General features: G+C 47.2%; 3 protein-coding genes across 4 annotated transcripts in view; 1 reads left to right on the top strand and 2 right to left on the bottom strand.

The window, feature by feature from the left end:
- HBEGF (heparin binding EGF like growth factor) overlaps positions 1-20,965 on the bottom strand; it is a 71,286-nt gene that overhangs the window by 26,804 nt on the left and 23,517 nt on the right. The window contains exon 2 of the mRNA XM_080672159.1: positions 7,399-7,604. The gene's annotated coding sequence lies outside the window, so the exon portion shown is untranslated. The remainder of the gene's footprint in view (positions 1-7,398; positions 7,605-20,965) is intronic.
- SLC4A9 (solute carrier family 4 member 9) lies at positions 209-14,998 on the top strand (the record flags this gene model as incomplete). Of its 2 annotated transcripts, none has more annotated exons than XM_080672156.1 (22): positions 209-489; positions 836-996; positions 1,284-1,397; positions 1,831-1,886; positions 2,035-2,192; positions 2,456-2,543; positions 2,840-2,994; positions 3,226-3,342; positions 3,490-3,664; positions 3,832-3,965; positions 4,108-4,370; positions 5,251-5,309; positions 5,517-5,705; positions 5,819-5,932; positions 7,118-7,279; positions 7,405-7,583; positions 8,301-8,373; positions 9,923-9,991; positions 10,274-10,447; positions 11,036-11,191; positions 11,535-11,635; positions 14,830-14,998. In XM_080672156.1, the coding sequence occupies 21 exons, from the start codon at positions 209-211 to the stop codon at positions 11,586-11,588; spliced, it is 2,931 nt and encodes a 976-aa protein (XP_080528282.1). In that variant the 3' UTR covers positions 11,589-11,635; positions 14,830-14,998. The 2 variants fall into 2 exon arrangements, with proteins under 2 accessions (XP_080528282.1, XP_080528281.1); XM_080672155.1 differs by lacking the exon at positions 14,830-14,998 and adding an exon at positions 13,723-14,341.
- Positions 13,583-13,872, bottom strand: LOC308249980 (large ribosomal subunit protein eL39; the record flags this gene model as incomplete). The annotated part of the gene is made up of 1 exon (XM_080672160.1): positions 13,583-13,872. The coding sequence occupies one exon, from the start codon at positions 13,870-13,872 to the stop codon at positions 13,717-13,719; it is 156 nt and encodes a 51-aa protein (XP_080528286.1). The 3' UTR covers positions 13,583-13,716.

Genomic DNA, 20,965 nt, shown 5'->3' with positions numbered 1-20,965 from the left:
AAAAAATGCACACAATACTTTTGGCCCCAGCTAGGACATTTCTGGAGAGCCCGGGAGAGTTCAGGCTACCCTTGCAAACACTCGAAGGCCAGTCAGGGATAGGGAAAGCAAGCAGGGGAGGAGGCAACCCGGTTGGCTCTGGAATCAGCAGGCCTTGCTCTGTTTGTATTGTGTTGCTTGGTGGTGGTGGTGGGGGGGTACATTATAAATGCAGCCAGTCCAGGGGCTCCTGGACTCAGAAGCTCAGACTGCACTAGTTCCAAAAGGCTGCGCAAGCCTCACCGAGATGAAGCTGCCAGGCCAGGAGGAGTCTGAGGTCTACAGTGCTCATGAAAATGGGCCCACAGGAGAGCTGGACAGTGGCCCTGGCTCTGGCCCCAGCCCTGATGGCTCCTCAGACACTGGGGTACCCAAGGACCCTCTGCTTTTCATTCAACTGAATGAGCTGCTGGGCTGGCCCCAGGCGCTAGAGTGGAGAGAGACAGGCAGGTGAGTGAAACTCAGGCCAGTTTTATGGGGTCCTCCCCCTTCTCAGCTGGGGCCTCCTCCATGACCCCAGCTCTTCCTGTAGGGGGGGCGCGGTATTCTTAACCCCAATCAGAAGTTCCTCTCTGTCCACATGTCAGGTCCCCACCCTCTCTGATGCTCGGCCTTCTCTGCAGTCTAGTTTTGAGTTCCCCAAGACCAAGATGAGAGGTGACTGTGAAAGGAGGGCATACTCTGCACTACTGGGGTCACGTCTCCCTCATTAATTTACCTTCCTTGGCTCTCCTGTGTCCCCACCTGGACCTGGAGAGGTGCCCCCAGTAACACTGTTCACCCTTCTCCACTGCAGGTGGGTGCTGTTTGAAGAGAAGCTGGAGATGGGTGGGGGCCGGTGGAGTGCCCCCCATGTGCCCACCCTGGCGCTGCCCAGCCTGCAGAAGCTCCGCAGCCTTCTCATGGAAGGCCTTGTCCTGCTGGACTGCCCAGCTCAGAGCCTCCTGGAGCTCGTGGGTACGCCGGGACCGTTTGTAGGGAGGACCTGGGTAGCCATGCCACCTTTTCCCTAAGATTTCCCTCAAAAGTATTGGAATTTTCCAGGGCCCACCACACTCACCATAGGGATTATCCATCCCTGTACAAGGAGGAGATGGAAAAGCAGAGTGAAGGAGAAGTTCCCTGGCTCCTCCATTCCCTGAGACTCCCAGGAGGGAAAGTGACCTGGGCAGAGGGGGGCCGGGGGAGTATTCGGGGGCAGGGAGCTCTCAGGAAAAGGTTGGAGCTCCACTTCTGCTTCCCAGAGCAGGTGACCAGAGTGGAGTCGCTGAGCCCGGAGCTGAGAGGGCAGCTGCAGTCCTTGTTGCTGCAGAGACCCCAGCACCTCATCCAGACCACAAGCACCAGGCCCTGCTGGGGTAAGAGGCCCATCCCTGGGCCCAGAAACAAAAATCCTAGGGTGGGAGGGTCCCAGATCCCCCCTGTACCTTTCTGGACCAGGAGTGGCCTAGTCTCGGCTTAGACCTCCACCCTCCACCCAGGACTCATGGGCAAGAGGGAACTGGAATAATGGTGAGGGGAGAAGGGAGAGGCTAGAACCATAACAACCAGAGCTTTGTGAAAGGGTGTTCTTGGTAGGCACTGCACTGGGAGCTTCTCATTTAATATTTACAAGCACCCTTTCGGTAGTACCACAATAATGTCCATTTTCATGATGAGAAAACTGAGGCTCAGAGGGGGGAACGATGTGCTCGTTTTCAGAGCTTGTCAGTGGCAACGCTGGTCAGGGGGCCCTGGTGGGTCCATTCCCAAAGCCAGTGCTCTTAATCACTGCAAAATCTTGTTTTAAAGGGTCTGCCCATCCAAGAGAGGCTTGCCACGATGAGGAAGCCCTCCTGAAGGAACAGGTTTGTCGCCCTTCCTTGGGCAGGGCTGGGACAGGGGTCAGGGATTTACAGGGGCCCACCCTCCACTGGACTCATCAGCCAATATCCTGCCAACATCCCCCTCCCCAAATAACCTCTCATCTTCTGTGTCTCCCTGAACCCCCATCAGCGTCAGAACTCCCTGAGACAGAAGCTGCCTCCAGGGGCTGAGGCTGGGGCTGTGCTGGCAGGAGAGCTGGGCTTCCTGGCACAGCCACTGGGGGCCTTTGTGCGACTGCGGGATCCAGTGGTGCTGGGGCCCATTACTGAGGTGCCCCTCCCCAGCAGGTGAGGCTGCGGAGTGGGAGTGAGGGATCCTGGAGCCCAGAGAAAGGCCGTTACTGGGGAGGGGATTGCGAGATCTCTGGTCCAGTTCTCTTGGGGGGTGTGAGGGATGGTGCTCAGGGGTCTGGGGAGGGGTTAGAGGTCAGGACAGCAAAGTGGGTGTGCACATAAGTGTGTGTATGGGGACGGGTAGGGAGGTCAGAAGTCAGGACTGCCCTATGGCACAGCAGCCTCTAACCCTCTCTGCGGCTTGGTTCCTTCCTCAGATTTTTCTGCCTCCTCCTCGGCCCCCCCACACTGGGAAGGAGCTACCATGAAATGGGCCGAGCGATGGCTGTCCTGCTCAGTGACCCGGTGAGCTGGGCAGGCCTGTGTGTGTATGTGTGTGTGTGGACTCTATATGTATTGAGTACAGCAATGAGGCAGAGTGTGGCTTTGTGTGTGAGCACGAGGACTGAAGTTTCCTTGGCTACCACTGTAGCCCCCTTGCCTAGCACAATAGGCACCCAGTAGATACTGAGTGCGTGCATTAATGGACGAATGTTTGAATGACTAGTCTGTTTTGTGACTCGTGTGTCCAGCTTTGAGACTGTGAAAATGGACGTAAGAACTCAGATATGAATTTACTGCCACTCTGTGCTTGTCCCCAGCAATTCCAGTGGTCAATTCGACGGGCCAGCAACCTTTATGACCTTCTGGCAGCCCTGGATGCCTTCCTAGAGGAGGTGACAGTGCTCCCTCCAGGCCGGTGGGACCCAACAGCCCGGATTCCCCCACCTAAATGTCTGCCCTCTCAGCACAAAAGGTATCTGGGGTAATCATCCCATCTAGATCCTTCTCTCGCCACAGTCTTGGGTCCAGTTCCACTGTTGAGGAGGGGAGGAGATTCCAGGAAAGGAACAGGGACTTACCTTTGAATTTGGAGCCTGCCCGCAGGGATACGAGCAGCCACCAGGGGGCAGGGCGCCATGAAGTTGGCTTCCAGTCGGCGGCTAGTTGGAGAACCTCTGTCACCTAGGGTTCCCCTTCCCTTCAGGCTCCCCTCGCAAATGCAGGAGGTCAAGGGCTCCTCTGCCCGGCGTGGGTCTCCGGCTGAGGACAGGCACAGCCACCCGCCACAGGCACCCAGCCCGGAGTTGCAGCGGATGGGCAGGTGAGGCGAGCTGGGGTAGGAGTAAGGATCGGTGTACGGGGAGGGGGAAGGAGTCCCAGGAGCATAGAGGTGTGCTCACTGTGACAGGGGCTCAGGGGCAGTAATGGGGTGTGGAAACCCGTATCATTGACGACCAATGGGTGGGAGGCTGTTTGGGGGCCTTGTCCAGGACGTCCGGAGGAAGGCCTTGTGGTACCCCAGTGACTTCTTGGACGCCCTGCACCCTCAGTGCTTCTCAGCTGTGCTCTACATTTACCTGGCCACCATCACTAACGCCATCACTTTTGGGGGGCTGCTGGGAGAAGCCACCGATGGTGCTCAGGTGGGTAGGGATGTGGAAGGGGGACAGCACAAGCTTTGGTGTTCCTCCAGCCATGCCCTTCGCCCTTCCCTGGGACTATGGGTGGGTGAGGAGGCCCCTGGAAGCTTGGGTTCCTGTGTTGAGGACTCCATGGTCCTAAGCTGACAAGGCCCCATGGTGGCTCCTAGGGGGTGCTGGAAAGTTTCCTGGGCACGGCGGTGGCAGGCGCTGCCTTCTGCCTGATGGCCGGCCAGCCCCTCACCATCCTCAGCAGCACAGGGCCAGTGCTGGTCTTTGAACGCCTGCTCTTCTCCTTCAGCAGGTGGGACTCCCTCACCTCACTAGCCAGATCCTGGCTGAGTCAGTAGGGGAGGGTGGAACTGTCTGGCTCTAGGGGCACCTGACCTGGGTTAAGTGGGGAGCAGAATGGCCTTGCCAAGCCCTGCCTGTGTCTCACCACCCAGAGATTACAGCCTGGACTACCTGCCCTTCCGCCTATGGGTGGGCATTTGGGTGGCCACCTTTTGCCTGGTGTTGGTGGCCACAGAGGCCAGTGTGTTGGTGCGCTACTTTACTCGATTCACCGAGGAAGGCTTCTGTGCCCTCATCAGCCTCATCTTCATCTACGATGCCGTGGGCAAAATGCTGAGCTTGACCCGTGCCTATCCAATCCAGAGGCCTGGCTCTCCCGCCTATGGCTGCTTCTGCCAGTACCCAGACCCTGGAGGTAGGTGAGGGAAATAGGGAGCTTGGCAAGATAAGGGAGGATAAGGAGGGGGAGGGGGAGGGGGACTCCTTGCTGCCCCCGCTCCCCGGGTTACATTCAGCAAAATTCTGAGTACTTACCCAACAACTGCAGCACTCTCCCCCACTATGATTCTGAATCAGGTGAAAATAAGTCACAGAGCAGGCCCAATACCATCTTTATTTCTGACAATGCTGATAGAAGAACATGGCTATATCTATGGGTGAATGAGCTTCCTAACGATAAAACCCAAATTAGGTAGACTTACCCACTTGGTCATGGCCACACTGGAAAAGGGGCTGTCTTGCTCCAGAGGAGCAGTTAGATGCACGTGCAGGCAGCTTACTCCCAAGAGCAGGGGAGGAAAGGGCAGGGCAGGCATGCCCAGCTTCTAATCCCAAGCTCACCAATCAAATAAATGGCTGCTCTTCCCCTTGGACTGAGGGACTGACCTAGTGGAGAGAAGCTCAGAGTATTATACTTGCATATAGCCCTCCACAAGAAGGAAACAGCAGGACTGGCAAAGATGTGTCCCCTCAAGAGTGCCAGTCTCTGCTCTAGGCATGAACAAGACCAGTTCCGCCCCTGGTAGATTTGTATGCTCTTCCACTGAGCAAATATTTGCTGGGCATCTGCTCTGGCCAGTCCTGTGCTAGGCACCAGAGATACGGATAAGTAGAGAATTTGAAGGAGCCAGGGCACAAGGCAGTGTCCTGAGGAGCAGACATGGTAGCTCTTGGAGTCAGCAGACAGATGAGCCAGAACTTTCTGGTTCTGCCGGACCCATGAGATTAGACTGTGGAGGGGCTGGAGAAGGTTCCCAGGGGCGGGGCATACACCCAAATTCTTCTCTGTTTCCCAGGAAATGAGTCTCAGTGGACAAGGACAAAGCCAAAAGACAGAGACGACATCTTAAGCATGGTGAGACCTTTTCCTGGGAGGAAGAAGTCAGTGGTTCCTGGCTCTTTCCATCCCACAGGCTAGAGAAACCCTCATAGGTCACCGAGGCCCAGCCATTTGCTATGGCTGGGGAACCTTCTGTCCTGGGCCCTCGGTGTCTCACAGACACCGTAGATGCTTGTGCTGCCTGCCGCCCATAACCTCACCCCGGACCACCACTCCATCTAGGACCTAGGCCTGGTCAATGCGTCCTTGCTGCCTCCACCTGAGTGTGTCCGGCAGGGAGGCCACCCTCGTGGCCCTGGCTGTCATACAGTTCCAGACATCGCCTTCTTCTCCCTCCTCCTCTTCCTTACCTCCTTCCTCTTTGCCATGGCCTTCAAGCATGTCAAGACAAGCCGCTTCTTCCCATCTGTGGTGAGTGTCAACTCTCTTTTTGTGGGAGAGGACTAGCTCTTGGCCTTGGGCCCTGCCTGTAAATGGGAAGGGGTGATGGCAGGCCTGAACCTGACTGTCCACTGTGTGGCCAGGTGCGCAAGGTACTCAGCGACTTCTCCTCAGTCCTGGCCATCCTACTGGGCTGTGGCCTTGATGCCTTCCTGGGCCTGGCCACGCCAAAGCTCACGGTGCCCAGAGAGTTCAAGGTGAGAGCTGGGAGAGGGAAAAACAGGGCCAGCAGACAGAACCTTGGAGGGGGAAGATGAATAAATTCCACATTTCACCTCCTCTAAGTTCCTGTTTGTCCACTTGTAAAATAGAAATAGTAATAATAATGGCCTCACAGAGTTGTGAGGATGAATGAGATGCTGCTCCAGACACATAATAAGCACAGAATACTCAGTAGCTATTATTATAGTATGGAGTTAAGAGGATGGGTTCCTTCTGGTCAGCTGGCCTGGGTTTGAGTTCCAGTTCTGCCACTTCTTAGCTGTGTGACCTTAGGCAAGTTAACCCACACTTCTGATCTTCAATTTATTCATTTATAAAATGGAAATAAATAATAGTTCCTACTTATAGGTGTTTTGAAGTTTACAGATGATAGTGTAAAGCACTTATCACAATGCTGGGACTGACACATACCAAGACCTCACTAAATGGTAGTTATTGTCATGGTTTCCCCTACCCTTGGCATGGTCCTACCGATTCCACTACTCCACACTCTATTTTCACCTGGGTTGCTTGCTCTGATCCAGTAAAGTTGGAGCTCCCTCTCTAGGCAAAACAGTGCACAGATCAGGGCTTAGCACCTTGGCACCTATACTTTGTGCATTTGGAGACCTCCCTTCCAGCTTCCCCTAAGACAAGACAGCAAGGGGACTCCAACAGAGGCAGCCTCAGGGACTCAGAACCCAAGACAATATCTGGGGCCCTGTCCCCGACACAGACGCTTATAATCAGAGCAGACGCAGGCACACCCAGCCCTGCCCCTGCCCCAGATCAAGGCAGGTCTGAGCCTGAGTTGCCCCACCCTGGATGCTGAGAAGGGGTGCCCAGGGAGGAGAGCTCTGTATACTAAGAAGTATGGGCAGGCCTTATCTACCCCCTCCTCCTCTTGCAGAGAGGGAGGGCCCAAGAGAACCAAAGTCTAGAGCCCCCCTGGCTTCAGCCCAACCCCCTAGCTGGTTCCCCTCCTTCTGCCCTCTTTTAAGGTACTGGGATGCTTTGAACCAGCTATGCACGCACACACACTGCTCCCATATAGCATCCAGGGCCTTGGTGGAGAGGGGCTGTGGTAAGGGAAATTGTGGAAGAATGCCAAGGCTGGAGTGTACAGTTGAGGTGCTCTTGGGAGACCCTCTCCAATATGTTCATGGAACATCTTCCCCCAGCCCACACTACCTGGGCGTGACTGGCTGGTGTCACCTTTTGGAACCAACCCCTGGTGGCTGAGTGTGGCAGCCGCTCTGCCTGCCCTGCTGCTGTCTATTCTCATCTTTATGGACCAGCAGATCACAGCGGTCATTCTCAATCGTGCCGAATACAGACTGCGGGTGAGGCCTGCCGGGAACACCCTAGACCCCTGGACCAAGGGACAGAAGCCCAGGGTGGGTTCCAGGCTTCCCCTCTCCCACCCCAGAGGGCTAGTTTCACCCCAATTCCCCAACACTACCTGCAGAAGGGAGCTGGCTTCCACCTGGACCTCTTCTGTGTGGCTTTGCTGATGCTGCTCACATCAGTGCTTGGGCTTCCCTGGTATGTCTCAGCCACTGTCATTTCCCTGGCCCACATGGACAGTCTTCGGAGAGAGAGCAGAGCCTGTGCTCTGGGGGAGCCCCCCAGCTTCCTGGGCATCAGGTGAGGCCAGTATTCAGGAGGCTGGAATGAGAGGTGGGCAGCAAGGTGGGGTAGCAGGGGACAAGGCATAGTTATTTGGGCAGCTTAAATTCTAAGCTGGTAACTCCAGAGGGCTCTCTCACTGCCCCATGATCATTGCAGTGGGGTGAATGGGGAGAAGTGAATGGGCTCTGAGATGGGTGTGTCAGATCTTCCCTCTCCTCCTACAGCCATGGGACTGGGAGGGCCCTCAAGAGGAGCATCATTGAAGTAAGGGTGGAGGCAGCCAGGGCTGAGCTGAGGTGCCACCTAATAAACCCACTCAATGTGGAAGCACCTCATTGATGTTATAAGGTAAAACACCACAAAAACAATTTTGTAACTGCTGGAAACACAATCTGTCCAAAGTCTGTGAAATCGACTTTGTAAACTGAAATGAAAGTCTTTATGGCTATGTAAAAACTGCTAATTTTTCAACAAAACAAAACAAAAACAAAAAAGAAAGAAAGAGAAAAAGAAAGAGCAACTATGAACTTGAACTGATGGAGAGGCCTGGGGCCCCCATACTGCAGTGCCTGCCCCTTCCTCTCCAGTTTTTCACACCAAGCTAAGGTGACAGTTGGAGGATCCCTCCATTTCCCTCCTGCCAGGGTCTGTAGTGGTGTCTGGCTTAGGTCTCAAGCCTGGGCACCCCAGGGGCTCCCCCAGACCCTGGCTAACTCTTCCCTCTCCCCACAGGGAGCAGAGGCTGACAGGCCTGGTGGTGTTCATCCTTACAGGAATCTCCGTCTTCCTGGCACCTATACTCAAGGTACATTGGTTAGGCAGGCTGGCGTCAGGGGCAGGGTAGTGATAATAAACACAAGAACTGACATTGGCTGAACACTTAGTGCATGTTTCTCCATACCTGGCCTCATTCAATCCTCACATTAACCCTGAGATGCATGTGCCCTTTACAAATGAGGAGCTAGTTTCTCAGATCTGAGAACCCAAACTCTCTCTCTCTCTCTCTCTTTTTTTTTTTTTTTGGTATAGCAAAGATGGAGATTTATTGAAGAACAAGTACAGACTCCCACGTGGGGAGGGGGAAGAGTCCCATAGAATGGACTCCCAAGTAGGGAGGGGGAAAAGAGTCCCTGAACTGACTCCCACGTGGGGAGGGGGAAGAGTCCCCAGAACCCAAACTCTTACCAAGTAAGCTTTCTTCCCAGTGTACAGGGTGTAGGAATGTCCCCCCTCACACACACACAAAGGCCAAGCACTGCCCTTGCTCCAGCCTCCCAACAAGCCTTAGATTCAGAATATGATCATCACACCTCACAAAAACTTTGAAGCAAAAGCACTTCACTTCTTCCTCACCAGAACCACATGTTTAAAGAACACCTTCTGCGTGCAAGGCTCTGCTAGGCACCTGGGAGAAGGCGGGGAGAGGAGAGTATTGAAAAGGAATGTAGAACCAAGCACCTGTCAGCAACACCCACACACAAACAAAAGTTAACGAGTAATAGCAGAAAGGTTCAACAAGCCAAGACAGCAAAGCAGCCAAGAGGGTGTGGAGACTGGCCCACAAGAGTCACTGGCAGGACCACAAGAGGTTAGGGAAGGGAAAGGTCACGGAGGTTGGGTGAGAGTGGAGTAGTTGAAAGAACCAGAAAGACCAGATCAGCGGCTTACTAACCAGGTGACTCTCATTCAGCAGCTATTTACTGAGCATAAACCATATGCCAAGCATAGTCTCAGGAGTGGAGATATAGTGGTGATCAAAAGAGATCAGCCAATCCTTGCAGTCTGGTGAGAGGAGACATGAAAAACAACAACAATAAAACAGGATAATTTCAGATAGTGATCACTTCTATGAGAAGTAAAAGAGAATAAGGTGATTGCGAGCCAGGGCTCTACTTTAAATGATCAGGGAAGACCTTTCTGGTGGGTCAAGAGTAGTGAGAAGGAAGTCAGGGCATTTTAGGTGAAGGAAAATAGCAAAGCAAAAGGCCTTGCAAGGGGTAGAAATAAACTTGGGCATGTTGAGGGAAGGAAAGGAGGTCAGTATAGCAGGAACAGAGAAAGCAGAGAGGAAAGTGATGGATAAGATTGGAGAGGTCAGCTAGGTATGGGGTAAGTTACCAAGTCTCTCTGAAACCCAATTTTCCCATCTGTAAAATGGAGACAATTACAGGATTTACCTCATCTGACTTACGTGAAGATTCAATGAAATCAGACATGCAAAGTGGGAAAGGAAGAGATAAACCTGGGTAGGCTTAGATGCTGGATGCTAGAGGCTGGGGTTGGAGTCTAAGAGGGACACCTGGGCTGCTGGCAGAGTTCAACCCCTTTGCTGGCTCTCCACTTCTTTCTACCAGTTCATCCCAATGCCTGTGCTCTATGGCATCTTCCTGTACATGGGGGTGGCAGCAATTAGCAGCATCCAGGTGAGCCCATTAAAATCACCATGAAACCCCACTCCTCCTTTCCTTTCCTACTGGTACTTCTTGCCTGTACTTTCGAATCCCCCCCAGCCACCCCGCCCCTCCCCCGCCCCCCCAGCCTGTTTTCCTGTTTCTTCTGGGCAGAGGGATTCCGCTGCCATGCTCTGGGTGAGGAGGGGGCCAAGGGAGTTTTCTGACTGCCCCAGTGCTGAGCTTTAATGGCTAACAGTGACACTCTCCAGGCTACCTAAACACCCTGCTCTCTTCCTCCTCTTGTTCCCCCAGTTCACCAAGAGGGTGCAGCTATTATTGATGCCAGCAAAACACCAGCCAGACCTCCTGCTCTTGAGGCATGTGCCTCTGAGCAGGGTCCACCTCTTCACAGCCATCCAGCTTGCCTGCCTGGGTCTGCTTTGGATAATCAAGTCTACACCTGCAGCCATCATCTTTCCCATCATGGTGACTCAGGGTTGGGTGGCATCCTGGGGGGTTCCTGAGAGACTCAGCCTGGGAGGGTGGCCAAGGCTTCCATAAGAGGAAGACTCTTCCCTCTTTCCTTTTCCCCTGGCTGTGCCTGGTTGGGAATCCTAGGACAAATAAAGATGGCCGAGGGATGCCAACAGATGGGCTAGTCCTGGGGTAGCTGATTCAACTCCTTTCCCGACCTCTTTGGGCTTATCAACCACAGGGAGGGATAGAAAGCCCAGAAAAAAACTGAGGCCCAGGGAAAGGAAATGCTATCACTTTTGTTACATAGTGAGGTGATAAAATAGGTAGTTCTGGCCTTGTTGTTACTCACTGAGGAAGTTAAGAGCCACGGCTTTGCAGTAGGACCAATCTGGTTACAAGTTTCTAAATTTTCAGGGCCTCAGTTTCCTTCTCTGCACAACGGCAGAGCAATTATTATATCTACTCATAGGAATGTCTTAGCATTCAGTGAAACAATACACAATGCCTAGCACATTGGAAATGCTGAATAAATGTTACTGTTGTTAATGTTCCTTCTGTTGTTGCCGACAGCCCTGGGTTTTGTTTCTATCCCTGCAGTTGCTGGGCCTGGTGGGGGTCCGAAAGGCACTGGAGTGGGTCTTCTCACCACAAGAACTTCTCTGGCTTGATGAGCTGATGCCAGAGAAGGAAAGGAGCACCCCTGAGAAGGGGCTGGAGCCAGAGTACTCGTTCAGTGGAAGTGACAGTGAAGATGTGAGCTCCAGGATGGGCCCTCTCAGGAGAAGGGGGCAGGGGTGGGGGAAGCACTGTCTCCAGGAGTTGTCCCTAAAGTCTAATATCTGGTCAATAGTCACTCCCCTTAGCTCTGTATTGACATAGGCACATTGAAGAGATGAGGGAAATCTTCCCTCGTAAGGCAGGGCCCTGGTTTATAAGCCCATGGGGGTGGAGAGGGCTGGGGATACAACCCTGATCTTTGTGTTTGTCTCAATGTGGGTTTATATCCTTTCACTCTCAGGGTCCCTTTCTTTCTGTTGTCTCTTTTTTTTTGTATGTGTGTCTATTCCCAACTCATCTTGAGATCTCTGTTTCACAGTCAGAGCTGATGTATCAACCAAAGGCTCCTGAAATCAACATCTCTGTGAATTAGCTGGAATAGGAATCTGGGAGTGGAGACTCCAGGAAACTGAACGTGAGGTGAGGGTGTGAGGGAAGTCCCCTTGGTGTCGAGAATCAGAATGGGGGTGGGGATGAGAGCTCAGACCTAAGAAACGTCCAGTGTGTTGATTAGCCCTGTTTTCTCTTCATGCTCCAATCTCTCATGAACCCCAGAGTCCCGAAGTGGGTAGAGGGAAGAAAAAAACGAATGAGGTTACCTGGGCTTGGCTCCCTGCGGCCACCAAAGTGTGGCCAGTAGAGGGAGCTCAAGCTCACACCAAACTGGATGTAGAGTTGAGAGGTGGGGAAGGGAGGGGTGCAATGTCAGAAGAATGGAAAGGAGAGGGGAGGAGAAAAGGGAGGATAAATTTCCCTGAAACTTTCCTTTGCCTCTGGAGGTTCTTTCCTAGGCTGCTGAGAACCACACTCCAGACAAGTGGAAGGATTCTATCACTTGCCCTCTCTGCCATTCCTTCATTTTATTCACCCATTATCAAAACATTTTCTGCCCTGGCCAGGTAGCTCAACTGGTTACAGCAGCATCCCAATATGCAAAAGGTTGCAGGTTTGCTATCTGGTCAAGGCACACACAGGAAGCAACCAATGAATGAATAAATAAGTAGAACAACAAATCTCTCAAGTCAAATTGAAGAAAAAAAACACACCCCACATTTTCTGAGTACCCTTGGAGTATCTAGGTACTAGAGATACAGTAGTTAAGACAATCATGGTCCCTGACCTCAGGAAGTTAAAATCCCAGCGGGAAAGACAAACAGGTAACTGTTAGAGTGGGATAGTGCTGGCTAAGGGGAAGCATGGGCGGTGTGAGCAGAGACCTCTAAGTCCTTCTTGGAGGATGGTAAAGGTGGGGTGGTGGGAGTTGGGGAAGGCTTCTAAGAGGAAGTGGTCTATAATTTGAAATCTGAAAAATGAATAGAAGCTAGCCAGGACAAGCTGAGGGCACAACATGTACAAAGCCTGGAATACCCACCGCCTCTCCTCATAAGCTGAACTCTCTTTTGGGCCAAAGAACACCCTTCTTTCCATGCCTCTCAGAGCCCAAGAGCCTACCACTTGCAATAGAAATTCTGGGGTTCCAGAGAAATTCAATGCCTGGCCCAGAATAAGATCTCCTGGGCTTTCCTTATGCCCTATCAAGGTTTTGCTCTGTTCTTTGCCCTACTATGTCCTGAACACACTTGCTCTGACCCCACCACGTCCTCTCTCAGTTCACAGGTGTTTACTCAGGAAGTCAGGACATTGTTGGCCTTTGGCTTAACTGTCAGATGCTCAGTCAGCTGGGAACCTGGAACAATGGGTCAAGACTGGAAGGCAGCTGGCCAAGACCTCAGTCACCTTCCTGAGCTGGGGTGGAGAGGGTCAGGGAACAAGCAGGTTTGCTTTGTGCTTAGGAGAGGCTGGTAAGCCAGAGGAACTGACCAGGCCCCATTCATGCTCAACCCCATTAAAGGGTCCTGAGTCCAGAAGCCCTTCCCATTTTGAACTTTCTGTCCTCACAGATTCTCTTTTATAGAATTGGTGGGTTGTCAGGGAATTATTCTCGGCTTGAAAAAAGAGAGACAAAGTCCCTCTAAAATAAGTATTCCTCCTTCCATTTGAAACAGATTTTTTTCACATATAAAAATAATGTTCTTACCCAGCCTGCGTGGCTCAGTGGTTGAGCATCAACCTATGAATCAGGAAGTCATAGTTCGATTCCCAGTCAGGGCATATGCCCAGGTTGCTGGTTCAATCCCCAGTGTGGGGTGTACAGGAGGCAGCCGATCAATGATTCTCTTTCATCATTGATGTTTCTATCTCTCTCTCCCTCTCTGAAATCAATCAACATATATATATATATATATATTTTTTTTTTTTTTTCTTTTTTTTAAATTTTTTTTATTTATTTATTTTTTTCAGTTTAAAAGGTCTCACACATTTATTACTGAACCATCCTACTATTGCAGGGGGGAAAAATCAACAGAGCAAAATCACAAGTCCATTAATTCTCCAATTAAAATGCCCCAACTGTCCAGACAGTAGCATCTTTTCAATCATTTAAAGGTGTAGGCAACCTGGATACAGCATAAATATGTGAGTCATCTCTCATGTGTGATTTCTCATAGGCCCAGTTTGGTTCTTCTCCAATGTCTCCTCTTCGAGTTGTACCTGATTTTATTACCAGTTTTCATCCGAATCCATTGGGGAATGGGCCGATTCTGCTTTTGTTTCTTGGCCAGGAACCTCTTGATCCTGAAAGTCTTGTGGGAAGACATGGTGAAGGAGAAGCGAACGCACGCACCTCGATGGCGGAGAAAGAGCAATAAAAATATATTTAAAAAAATAATGTTCTTGCCCAACCAGTATGACTCAGCAGTTGAGTGTCTACTCATGAACTAAGAGGTCATTGGTTTGATTCCTGGTCAGGGCACATGCCCGGGTTGCAGCTTGATTCCCAGTAGGGGGTGTGCAGGAGGCAGCCAATTGATGATGTTTCTCTCATCGATGTTTCTATCTCTATCTCTATCCCTTCCTCTCTCTCTAAAATCAATAAAAACACAATGTTATTTTTTTAACCACAAAAGTAAATGAGATTACTAAAAAATATTGAAATACTACAGAACTGTATAATTTTGAAATGGAAACCATTCTAGAGATAACCAGTGTTCACACTTTAGTGTATATTGTTCAAATTTATTTCAATGGACACATTACTATTTTTATTAAAATGGGATTACACTGTTGAGTTCCTTAACATGCTTGTTACTGAATATGCATTGGATATTTTCCCCATGTCATATACATATGTACCTCATTCTTTTTTAGTTATCTGCATAGAATAATAACCTTTAAATTGAAAAAGATATCATATATACAAAAGTATATGTATATACATATATGTGTGTGTGTGTGTGTGTGTATATATATATATATATATATATATATATATATATCTAGATAAATATTTTTGGCAAATCCAAGAATTTCTCCAGAGTATATACCTAGGTTTGAATATAAGGAGTAATGATAAAAAGCACCCCTCTGTATCCAACACTCATGTTATAAAATAGGATTATTTCTAGCCCTTCAGAAGCCCCTCTGTTCCTCCCAGATTCCATCCCTAATTCCAGGTAAACATTATCTAAATTTTATGGTAATTATTTTCTTGCTTTTCTTTATAGTTATAAATTCATTTATGTATTTTTCTTAAAATATGTTTTTATTGATTTTAGAGAGAGACCAAGGGAGAAGGAAAGAGACAAACATCGATGTGAGAAACATCAATCGGGACAACACTCAACCAACTGATAGCCACACTGGCCAGGGCTACATTTATGTATTTCTATGTATTTATTTTTTGGCCTAATTTTGAATGTTATATAAATGGAATCATAGTATATGAATTCTTTTGTGACTGCTTCTTTCACTCAACATTGTTTTGTGAACCAAACGTGGATATAGGCAGTTATAGTTTGTTTATTTCCATTGCTGTGTTGTATGATTCTACCACAGTTCAATTATCCATTTTTTCTATTGACTCATTGGTGAAACCATCTGAACCTGATACTTGCTTTGTGGAAGTTTAAGCTGATTCAAATTCTTTGACAGTTATAGGATTTCTGTTTTGTTTGTTTGTTTTGGTGTTAATCTTCATTCGAGGATATTTTCCCCCTGATTTTTAGGGAGAGTGGAAGAGAGAGGGAAAGACAGAGAGAAACATCAATGTGAGAGAAACACATTGATTGGTTGCCTCCTGTATGAGCCCTGACCAGGGCCCGGGCCAGGGAGGAGCCTGCAACCCAACCAAGGTATGTGCTCTTGATGGAATCAAACCCAGGACCCTTTGGTCCATAGGCCAATGCTCTATCCACTGAGCCAAACCAGCTAGGGTGGATTTTCTTTTTTTTAATTAAAGACATTATTTTTCTTAGAGCAGTTTTAGGTTCAAGTTATAGGATTCTCAGGCTCTTTATTTCCTTTTAGCCAGTTTTGGTAAATTCTATTTTTCTAGAAATCTATTAATTTCATTTTTCATATTTATTGGCAAGTTATTATATTATTTATCTAGTTAATATATGTAGCCCATTTAGCTATTTAGATATGGTTCCCTTATCATTCTTAATATTATTGTACATTCTCTTTCTTGTTCTTGGTTACTCTTGCTAGAAGTCAGTCTATTTCACTAGTAGTTTCAAATAGCTAACTTCTGGCTTTGTTGATCTTCTCTAATGAATATTTTTCTACTTTATTAATTTCTGCTCTTTAGTAATCCCTATAATTTTTCTTTAGGTTTATTCTGTTTTTCCAACATCTTAGCTCACTATTTTGAGCCTTAGTTATTTCCTAAATCTATAGCAGTAAACGCTACTGCTATAGATTTCCTTCAAAATACTCCTTTATCGGCATCCCACAATTTTGATACAGTATTCTCATAGCTATTTCTAAGTATTTTCTAATTTTTACATTATTTTCTCTTTGACCCAAAAGTTAAGTGCATTTCTAAAAATTCCAAAGATATGTTTTCCCCCTTAATTATCTTTTTTGTAACTGATTTCTAACTTAATTGCATTTAAAGATTTGTGGGGCTAACTTTATGGTTTCACATGTGATCATTTTTAAATAAATGTCCCATGTGTGCTTAAAAATGTTTATAATCCAATTTTTTGAATAATTTTCTATCTATTTCTATTAGGCTAACCTACTAATTATGCTGTTCAAAATATTCTATATATTTCATTTTAAAAAATATATATTTTTTATTTATTTCAGAGAGGAAGCGAGAGGGAGAGAGAGATAGAAACATCAATGATGAGAATCATTGATTAGCTACCTTCTGCACACTCCACACTGGGGATGGAGCCCACACCCAGGCATATGCCCCAGCCGGGAATCGAACAGTGTCCTCCTGGTTTATAGGTTGATGCTCAACCACTGAGCCATGCAGGCCGGGCTTTCATGACTTTTCTTTAAAAAAAAATATTTTTATTGATTTCAGAGAGGAAGGGAGAGGGAGAGAGAGATAGAAACATCAATAATGAGAGAATCCTTGATTGGCTGTCTCCTGCACATCCTTCCCCCCGCCCAGATTTTGTTTTTGTTTTTAATCCAATTTGACAATCCCAGCTTTTAATTAGAGAACTAAGTACATTTAGAGCAATTACTAATATGTTTTATTTGGCTTTCTATTGTTCTGTTTTTTGGTTTCTTTTCCCTTTTATATTTTTCTGACCTTATTTTGGATTGATTGAGCTATTTTTGTCTATTTTTTCTTTTCTATTTTCTTCCCTCTACTCATGTGGGATATGAGAAAAAGGGAAGTCAAGAATAACTCCAATGTTTTTGGCCTACACAACAGGAAAAATGGAATTGCCATTCACTAAGTTCACATTTGGGCATTTTAAGTATGATGACTTTTATTTTTTTTCATTTTTATTTATTTTTATTTTTTTAAATATATTTTATTGATTTTTTACAGAGAGAGGAAGGGAGAGGGATAGAGAGTTAGAAACATCGATGAGAGAGAAGCATCGATCAGCTGCCTCCTGCACACCCCCTACTGGGGATGTGCCCTCGACTAAGGTAAATGCCCTTGACCGGAATCGAACCTGGGACCTTTCAGCCCACAGGGCCAACGCTCTATCCACTGAGCCAAACCGATCAGGGCTCATTTTTATTTTTTAAATATATCTTTATTGAGTTAGAGAAAGATAGAAATATCAATGATGAAAGAGAATCATTGATTGGCTGCCTCCTGCATGCCCCCTACTGGGGATTGAGCCCACAACCTGGCATGTGCCCTTGATAGGAATTGAACCTGGGACCCTTCAGTCCGCAGGCTGACGCTCTATCCACTGAGCCAAACCAGCTACGGCAGTATAATGACTTTTAGACAGTCAAGTAGAGATGTCAAATAGGCAGCTGAACATGCAAATCTGAAGTTCATGGGAGAGATCTGAATCAGAGATAAGAATTTGTAAGTTTGTTAGTATCTAAATTATACTTAAAACAGACTAGATAAGATTTCGGAGGTTGTGGATTAAGTTAGAGACCCAGGGACTAAATCAGGCATCCTCAAACTATGGCCCGCGGGCCACAATGAGGCCCGCCGAGGACATTTATCCAGCCCGCTGGGTGCTGCTGCCTGTCCTGCTTAGCAGCCGACTCGTCCCGGCCCACAGAGCGCATAGGAATTTGTTCATGTTTTTTTTTTAAACTATAGTCCGGCCCTCCAACGGTCTGAGGGACAGTGCACTGGCCCCGTTTAAAAAGTTTGAGGACCCCTGGACCAAATCTTGGAACATTCCAGTATTAAGAGGTAAGAGGTTGAGAAGCGACCAGGAAAGGAGGAGCCTGAGGACGGGGTAGTGACATGGAAGCCAAAACCAGGAGAACATGGTGCCATTCTTGAAATGAAGAAATGTTTCAAGTAGAAGTGTTTCTGGTTACAGTTTATATTGGGGTCATTCTAACTCCTTACTTTTGTGCCAGTTCATTTGGGAATTTTAAAGTTAAAAATTATATTTAACATATTAATTGTTTAGTTAGGAGATTGTTCAGAAATTTAAATATATAAAATGACAAAAATGGAAATTCTGATGGACCTTTTTAATGTTATAAAGAAGGATCCTAACACGATAGTCTAAGTATCCACTTACTAAAAGAAATACATCTCCAAAGTATCGTTTAAATTTAGATAATTGCATATTTACTTTTTCAAGAGCATCTACATATTGTTGGAAAATCTTCATTTAGATTTACTTATTCAAATAGTCAACAAATACTTACTCAACATGGACAATGTTGTATCAGATAAGGTTTCTGACTTCATAGAATTTACATTATAGTGAAGGAGAAAAATAATAAGCAAAAAATAAGATACTGGCAAGTACTCTAAATAAAATAAAATAGCCCTGGCCAGTTTGGCTTAGTGCAGTGGTCGGCAAACTCATTAGTCAACAGAGCCAAAAATCAACAGTACAACGATTGAAATTTCTTTTGAGAGCCAAATTTTTTAAACTTAAACTTCTTCTAACACCACTTCTTCAAAATAGACTCGCCCAGGCCTTGGTATTTTGTGGAAGAGCCACACTCCAGGGGCCAAAGAGCCGCATGTGGCTCGCGAGCCGCGGTTTGCCGACCACTGGCCTTAGTGGACAGAGTGTCGGCCTGTGGGCCAAAGGGTCCTGGGTTCAATTCTGGTCAAGGGCACATACCTAGGTTGCAAGCTCCTCTCTGGCTCAGACCCTGGTCAAGGCTCATGCAGGAGGCAACCAATCAATGTATTTCTCCCACATCGATGTTTTTCTCTGTCTTTCCCTCTCTCTTCTACTCTCTCTAAAAATCAATGGAAAAATATCCTTGGCTGAGGATTAAAAAAAAAGAAAAGAAAACCGGGTAATATGATAGAAAACGGGGGAAGACATTACTTAAGATGGATGTTCAGGGAAGGTCTCTCTGGGGAGGTGACCTTTAAGTTGAGACCTGAGTGACAAGGAACCAGACAAATCTGCCTGCAGTAAAAGCATGGTAAACATGGACTGGGAACCCCTTCCATAAGGGAAAGTTTTTTGAGGTCAGTACTGGCTTCAAACTTAGCCCTTAGCTTGCTCTGCCCAGGCCATGTGAGCCTGAGCTATTCCTTTCCTGGCACTAATCCATAGGCTTCAGTTTTCTGTCAGTAAAACAGAGCCAAAAGCCTAGATTCTAGGGTACTGCTAGAGTTAATTGATGCCTGTAACATTCTTTAAGATCTTTAATTAAAAGACTCAGGGCTGTGTACAGAGGGTTATTAGAGCCTCCCAAACCCATCGAAAATCTCTCCATCAGTAACCTAGCCTCTCCTGTCTAGTCTGTAGCTGTTGGACAATGGTTCTCAAACTTTTGTGGGCATTAGAATCAAAGGTTGTTATAATATGAATTCTTAGGCTCTTAGAGATTCCGGGTTCTTGGCTTCTTAGTTCTGTGTTCTTCAGTCCTCTTATCCAGTGCCTCATGTTTTCCAGCCTGTAGATTTTTGTATTTGCAAATGGGCCTTGTGCATATATACTATGGTCAGAGACATCTTTGGTCATTTTTCCCAAGAGCAATCCAGAGCACAGATTGAAGGAGGCAGGAATGTGCCTGTATCTACTTCTCAAATGTCGACAGATGCTAGGAGGGTTTTGGGGAAACTTTTGAATAAAAGGAGGGAGGAATTGATGACTGGTGCAAAATAGGAGAAGGTGAGTACAAGGAAAGTAATCCTGGTGTGAGGGCCAGTTCACTGCTCCTTACCGCTCTTCTTGGTGCTGAATCCCTCCTATAGGGGCTGTCCAGGGCTTGAACAAATATTTGATTGATTTATTGATTCATTCATTCATTAAATACATATTAAATATCTATTATATGCAAGGCAGTGTTCTATGTGGAGAAATTCAGTGTCAAGTGAGACAAAATCTCTGATTTCCTGGAGTTTCCATTCTAATAGGGGGATACAGAAAATAAATAAATATAACAATATATACACAAAATAATTTCAGACAGTGATATAATAATAACATCTATAATAATAAAAGGGTAATACGCCAATTAGACCAGATGTTCTTCTGGACAAAGCCGGGGCTGGAGCAAAGCCTGGGTCCCACGTGCCAGAGGGAAGCTGGTGCCATCAGTTGGGGGAAGGAAGGCCTATTCTTGCACAAATTTTCGTGCATAGGGCCTCTAGTAGTGTAATAATATCAGCTAATGTGATAAAGAGGGAGGGTTTGGTGAGTAACTAGATTGGGGATTAGTGAGGGCTTTTCTGAAAAGATAATACATAAGCAGAGACCTGAATGACAAAAAGAAGTTAGTCATAGGAATAGGGAAGAGGAAGTGGAGTGGAAGCAGTTTTGGCAAAGTGAATATCAGTTCAAAGGCTCTCAGGCAGGAAGGATTTCACAATGTTTAAGAAACAGAGAGGAGGCCCATGTAGATAGAGTGGAGGAGAAAGGAGAGAATATTGCAAGATGAGGTTGGAGAAGATGAGGATTAGGGTTGTAGTCTACCATAATGAATACCTTGGAAGAGACAATGTGGGTGAGGCCTTGTCCCCTGGTTTAGAACAGTAGAGGCCAACCCAGAATAGTCAAAACAACCAATTTGGAGTACTCACAGTTTCTTATTTACAAAACTACAGTAATCAAGACAGTGTGGTAATGGCATAAGGAAAGACCTATAGAATTGACAGTCCAGAAACAAACCCTTCACCCCGCAGGCTGACGCTCTATCCACTGAGCCAAAACAGCTAGGAGGTCAATTAATTTTTGATGACAATTTAATGGTGAAAGAATAGTTTTTTCAACAAATAGTGTTGGGAAAACTAGATATTTACATGCTAAAGAATGAAGC

This window comes from Plecotus auritus (assembly GCF_963455305.1).
Source record: "Plecotus auritus genome assembly, chromosome: 6".
NCBI lineage: Eukaryota > Metazoa > Chordata > Mammalia > Chiroptera > Vespertilionidae > Plecotus > Plecotus auritus.
This window is presented reverse-complemented; position numbering and strand designations above follow the sequence as displayed.